Source organism: Podospora anserina, chromosome 1, assembly GCF_000226545.1.
Source record: "Podospora anserina S mat+ genomic DNA chromosome 1, supercontig 2".
In the NCBI taxonomy this organism is placed as follows: Eukaryota; Fungi; Ascomycota; class Sordariomycetes; order Sordariales; family Podosporaceae; genus Podospora; species Podospora anserina.
In genome coordinates, this window is record NW_001914855.1 from 130,351 (window position 1) to 136,761 (window position 6,411).

General features: G+C 51.1%; 3 protein-coding genes across 3 annotated transcripts; 1 reads left to right on the forward strand and 2 right to left on the reverse strand.

Annotated features, from left to right (window-relative positions):
- Positions 1-241: 241 nt before the first annotated feature.
- On the reverse strand, positions 242-895 carry PODANS_1_9170 (uncharacterized protein; the record flags this gene model as incomplete). The annotated part of the gene is made up of 1 exon (XM_001908543.1): positions 242-895. The coding sequence occupies one exon, from the start codon at positions 893-895 to the stop codon at positions 242-244; it is 654 nt and encodes a 217-aa protein (XP_001908578.1).
- A 2,311-nt stretch (positions 896-3,206) lies between these two features.
- Positions 3,207-3,586, forward strand: PODANS_1_9180 (uncharacterized protein; the record flags this gene model as incomplete). The annotated part of the gene is made up of 2 exons (XM_001908544.1): positions 3,207-3,212; positions 3,275-3,586. The coding sequence occupies 2 exons, from the start codon at positions 3,207-3,209 to the stop codon at positions 3,584-3,586; spliced, it is 318 nt and encodes a 105-aa protein (XP_001908579.1).
- Positions 3,587-5,926: 2,340 nt separating this feature from the next.
- Positions 5,927-6,391, reverse strand: PODANS_1_9190 (uncharacterized protein; the record flags this gene model as incomplete). Its single annotated transcript, XM_001908545.1, has 1 exon — positions 5,927-6,391. A coding segment is annotated over one exon (465 nt), but the record flags the coding sequence as incomplete, so codon positions are not given.
- Positions 6,392-6,411: the final 20 nt, after the last annotated feature.

The following is a 6,411-nucleotide window of genomic DNA, read 5'->3' on the forward strand; positions in this document are numbered from 1 at the left end:
CTTTTTCGTTTGTTCGTCCTTATCTCTCAATGTCACATTTGGCAATTTTTGACCAAGTAGTTCCACCCGGCTGCTGATGATACAAATATTTTTGCTATATCTGGTCAACTGGTTCCATCGATGAGCGTCATTCTCATTCCAGTCACAACCCCCCCACCCGGCCAGCTTCTCCTCTCAAAACATATTCACGCATGCACAAATTCCTTCTGTCATACAACAACCCTGCCCCCTTTCTCCCCTTTTACTGCCCAGTCTTCTTCCCGCCACCACCCACCCCCTTCTCCCCAGCCCTACTCCCAATCCCCTCGGCGATATCCTTCCAAACCCACCCCGCCCTGCAATTCTTCTCATTCCCCTCCTGGATGTTGAACCTCCCCACCGCCCTCCACCTCCACCACTTCCTCTTCTCGTTGACCGCCGTCGTATCCCGCGTGAAATTCACCATGCCGAAGCGCTCCCTTGTCGGCTTGAGATCAGACAGCATCATGGACGAGTGGCGGGGCGTCCCTGTCAGGCTGAGGGTGGTGATGTCGACCTGGGTGTTTGGCGGGGCTGTTTTGGCAAAACGCTGGAGGATGGGGGTCGACCAGCGGGCGTACGGCGGCAGGCGGAGGTGGATGAAGGTCACGAAGGGGGTGGTGAAGTAGCCGACGTAGAGGAGAGGGATGAGGCCGCAGGCGAGGGAGGCGAGGGGGTACTGGGGGGGGGCGCCGGATTTGATGTAGTGGGGGGTTAGGACTAGGCCGAAGCCGGCGAAGAGGAGGAGGGTTGCGAAGCGGAGGGTGCCGAGGAAGGTTGTTTCTTTGATAGGGGGGTTAGCTAAAAATGGGGATAGGATATAAGGTGGGGGAGGCGGGAGGGGGGGCTTACTGCCTGTGCCGGCGTGGTAGATCATTAGGCGTTCGGGGTATTCTGGTTGGGGGTGTTAGCTTTGATGTGTGTCAGTTGAAAGGTGATGAGGGAGATGACATACCGGTCTTTTCCTTTTTTCCGTGGCCTTGTTGCTGCTGTTGCTGTTGCTGTTGCTGTTGCTGCCCACCCTTGGCTTTTTCTGCTGCGGCGAGCAGGGCTTGCTCTTCGAGTGCTACGTTTTTGGTGGAGGTTTGAGAGTTGGGTCTGGATGCATAAGTTGCTCTTAGGATAAGTGAGGATTGATGACTCCCTAGTCTGAGGATTTCTGGTCTGGTTGTTGTTGTTGTTGTGGTTGTTGATGTGAGTGATGAGAGAGCTCGGGCGGTGGTAATAATATGAGGGTATGTTGACAGCTTGACACCTCCCCGCACCCCGTTGCTGAGCGGTGCTCGAGATAAGCCTCCAGTTAGTCTCAACTGAATTGTCATGGTTTAGAATTGGCTTGTGAAAGCAGAATCATGAGTGAACCTCTCAGAGGTAAGATGGGTAAGAATTTCCAGATTGGAGGTTTGAACGATTGATGAGTGGGTGAAACCAATCAAATTGCTGTTTGGGAGCTGTGGTGGAAAGTGGCCCAAGCTCCTTGGACGACACATCAACTCGGCGACCACCAAGGTATTTCAGAGATGTGAAAGGAAATCTCACGTTTGACGTCTGCCAATATTCAGGAGACGGCGCCGCCTTTTTCGCTTCACTGAAGAAAGAGAGTCGATGCGGGCCGAGTTATGAGACAACTGCTGATCAGCACGATGTCTCGCCCCCTTAACTGCTCACGGGACCTACAAGGTTCGAGATCTTTCATCTTCCCACAAAGCTCTCGCTCCTCACCATGATCGCCACTGGCACATTCCTCCAAGTTCTGACTCGGATTCAACAACAATGAGCAAGTGTCAAGATATCATCCTCTCCGCCGAGAATCTCATGGCGGCCGGAGGTTCTGAAATATTTCCAGCGGCCCCTGAAGTGTTCAGGATAAATGCCCTGAAAGCAAAGAGCGTAAAGGAACCTACCTTGTGTTTCCACGACAATCTTTTGCGATCTAGATGCCATAAAGACCCATTCAATCCCATCCCGAGATGAGAAGTTGAAGTTAGGTTTAGAGGTAGGCAGATAGCTACCGACATCTTGATCTCATCAAGTCTCAACTTAACTTCTAACACCTGTCCACGATACTAATAACTCAGTCCTCATTGAGACTTCATCAAGATGTTTGTATGTCCTTCTACCACCGCTCCGCTCTTCGCTTATTTTTCCTGACCCAAGAAACTCGGCAGTTCTACCTCCTTGCCTTTGTGACGACCGCCTTGTTGGTACTGGAAATCGTCAAATCAGGCAACTCGTCACCGCAATCCAAGCCGGATCACCAGAACGAATTCACGACTACCTCTACTTGGAAACTCGAATGCTCGCCTTTTTCGGTTCCTGGGCGTGCTCGGAACGCCGCCCTGTGGTGTACATCGCAGCGCTTTTATTGTGATGTGGATGGAGAAACGAGATACAAGTACGCTCGGGGTCACGAATTTGATGAACGGTGCGTCAGCATGTGTCAATGCAGAAGGAATGTTGTCCCCGGAGTCGACCCCCTGTTTGACACAGAGAGGCCGGTGCGCCGTATTTAGAAAGACTAAACTTGGGGGGGAAGGGGTAGTTGTGGTTATTGTTGGAGATAATAATGGGTTTGGATTGGCCGATATGATCATGATAATGGATTTGATCTCCATCCAATTGTAGTCTTTGACTTGCACTCCCGCTTGATCAAGTGACGGTTGAGGTGGGTTCTTTCTTCTGAGGCGTACCAGTAGTAATTCAAAATGGATATCATCAGCATCGCCGATATCTGCACTTCCCCATCGAATTGCCTGGGCGGACCCAAGAAATCCAAGACACTTCGGAATCATTTCTTAGCCTTCGGGTCCAACCTGAAGCAAACTGGCGATCTTCGGAACATAGTTACCGGACTGCAAGACATTGTCATCTCCGGCGAGTTCTTCAAACCTTCTTTGAAGATAAGCCACCGAGGAGAACCACAATGCGGGCCGAAACTACAAGACAGATCAACAACTAATCACCGTATCCGCAACAGGGGGTCTCAACATCGTTATGTTCATCCGAAAACGAGTCCAGTTATTCGTTTAGCTCTACAACTATAAAGGGACCGCATAGACACTCAAATTCAGACTGAACTTTTGGACCCTGCAAGCTCTTCAGTCGACAATATCAGTTCACCACAAAATCCATCTAATCACAACCTGCCTAGCTTGCTTTCTCTTGCCCTCTCGCCCAAGTCCAGCACAATGAAGGTGTGTCCCTCGATAGGTAACAACTGCCAATATCCACTTTCTGATCTAGCATGCCTATCCAGTTCTCCCTCCTCACCGTCCTCGCTATGGGCACCGCATTTCACCAGGCCCTTGCCTCGCCCGTTATGTCCGATTCAGCACCGGCCAAACGACAAGACCTTGTCACCCCGTTCGTGATCGAATGCTCACCGGGGACTGTCCCTGGTGGTGGGGACCCCAACGTCTTCTGCTCACGCAATGGGATCTCCTGCACTCTGGATGGAGAGCTGGAATGGACACCTACTACGACGGATCAAGCCCCTGAGCAAGTCTGCTTCGATATCTGCTATTGCCGCGTCAACGTCATTCTCGACCCGCCTGCCGGTGGTATTTAGGGGCTGATTAGAGGAATATGGCGCTTTGAAGCTGCTGTGGTGCTGAGGGGGTGGTGGTTTTGATGAAGGAGAGGTTGATGTGGGAATAATAAGGATGTTTCTGCTTTGATGGTGTGTAATAGTGGCTTGCGTTTCTTGCGGCATTTGAAGCCTAATCGGTTGATTTGGTGGCTTCTCTTATCAGCTTAGTAGCTTAGGAATCTATGTGCGTTTTGTTACTAATTCATAATCTGCTTTGTCTGATACTACAGCACTGCATATTGGACCGTAAATTTCTGTCCAAGGTGAGAGTTATCATCGAGTTAGGGCACCCTTAAACGTTATATTCTTCCATTATGTCTCGCCTGTCCTTCTCAAGTCAAAATCTTCCGTGGGTTGAAACAATCAGAATGCAAAGCAGCATCATCTTCAAACCTTCTTAGTGGGTTACCTGCCTAACGAGAGGTGATACGGACCGAAATATAACACAGCACCAAGCCAAACAACTTTCCCGCACCGCTTGGTTACCTTATCCTGAATCCCATACAATTACGGTATAATGAGAATCTCGCAATCTCCACACTGGCGATGAGGACGGTTTCTACATGACTCCCGCGTAGCAAGCTATCTTGAACACACCGATGAACTGAGACAAGGCTTGGTGCTGTCCATCTAGCGCGTGATTGTCACTTGAAGGTCCGCAACGAGATTCAAAGAGACATGATGAACAAACCACAGCTGTGTTAATCAACAGACTCAAACCAAAGAGCCTATCAAAGACACCAACGTCATAGACATCAGAGGGGATAACCGCCACAGGGGAGTATACCTCTTTCTCTGGCAGAGCCAGCCTACAAGGCAGCATTTTTCTCCCCTACTCTCTCCCAAGCCATGTAGCTCAACTTCTCAACACAGCTTCCAGTTTCCCGCTGGGTCGGTGCTCACAAAGTGTCAGACCGTGTACCAGCTGGTATGCAACGATGCGGTCTTGAGCACCGCCCAAGCCACCCAGCTTTGCAGACAGCTGGGCTGGACGTGCGATGAGGACGGGTCAATGGTGAAGGAGAAGGATCCAAACACATCAACAGGAGACCTTTGCAGATTTTGTGAATGCCTGTCGTCCTACGGTATCAGCCTGGTATGTTGTGGGCTTGAATAAGAGAATAGGAAGGGTGGTGCTGGATATCTGTGGTCTAATGACGACGAGGAAACTGTGGCTAGATGTGTGGGAAGTGGCGCTGGGAGAATACGAGAATGCCCATATCGCGTGTATCCGGATCGCTTGTGGCTTCTCATCCGTTTGGAACGGAATAAAAGACTCCCTATTGGCATTCTCACCTACACTGGACAAATCACGGCCCATTTGAAAATCAGACCGCGAACAGTTTAAACCCTCCCGCTATCAGCCGGAAGCCATGGCATCAGCCCAACACCCATTGCTTCCGGCAGAGTCTCGTCGATAGATACCCCGAAACAGAAGGAATGTACACACTAGGTAAGGTAGCCAACACGGCTGGAATGAAGACGGGTTCATCAAAAACCCTGACATCACCGCCCCGATCTGCCGGAACATAAAAAGGGTCCCAAGACAGTTTCGGTCTCACTTAACCCTCTTCGGACAACCCACCCACCAACCCAAGAAATCTCCCAAGTCCACCGCCCAAAAATGAAGAAGGTAAATCACCCCTTCTTCCAGCCATCCCCTTCCACTAACAAAAACCATCCAGTTCACCCTCCTCACCCTCCTGGCCCTGGCCCTGGCCCAACGGCATGCCCTCGCCTCGCCCCTCGTCTCCCTCCGTCAAGACCTTGTCGTCCGGTCCTTGCGGTGCGACTTTGGCACCGCCTCCATCCAGGCCGACACGGCAAAGTGCACAGCCAAAGGCGTCTTTCTGCAAAGAAAGCATCGGCGTGGTGATCACCGCCGGCACTGCCGCGGCTTACACCTGCCTGCAGCAGTGCAGCTGCGTGTAGCGAACCCACAACTAGCTACCTAGCCTCTTGGAGGACATGCTGTCAGGCGTTTGGGATAATGCATGTGCCCGATGATAGGCTCTTAATAATAATACAGCACTATATCATCCCGCCGTTATCCCCTTGGTGATGTTTACACCCCCCCCCCTTTTGTTCTGCTCTCCCGGCGAGATGAAGACAAAAAAAAGATTTATTTGCAAAAACCAGCCCCATCATGTCTAGATAGCTTACCATATGAGACTCTTCCATATTCAGACAGAAACAAATGACATGTCTTCCAGTTCTTTATAAACACTGTCCCCACCAGACAAGAAGAATCTTTCTTGGAATTACTGTCGATTAGCCCCTAAGGTCAAAAACCCTTACACCTACCCAAACCAACCCCCCCTACTCACTCTCCACCCCCTCCTCCCCCCCAGCATCCCTACTTTTCCTAAACCTCTCCCTCCCCGTCGCAAAAAACGCCTCCACCGTCCTCCCATCAAACTTCCTCCCGTGCATCTTGCTCAGACACTTCTCCGCCGCCTCCCGACTCCCAAACTTGACCATCACGATCCCCTCCTCCTCCTGATCATACAAAATAACATTGTTCACCTTCCCCAACGTCTCACACTCCTCCCTGATATCATCCTTGATGTCCAACAGCGCAGCCGGATCCTCCTCCAGCTCCTCCAGCGTAAACATGTGCCTCAAAATGACAACCTTGTCCCACTTCCCCCCTCCCCCACCCACCTTTTCCTCCTCCTCATCCGACCAATCCGCCAACTTGGCCGATAACTTCTGCGTCTTCCTAATAATCTTTTGCTTATCCTGACTGGCCTTCTTGTTGTTGTTAATAACCCCCCCCCGGTTTTAACCCCCCCCCCCAAACT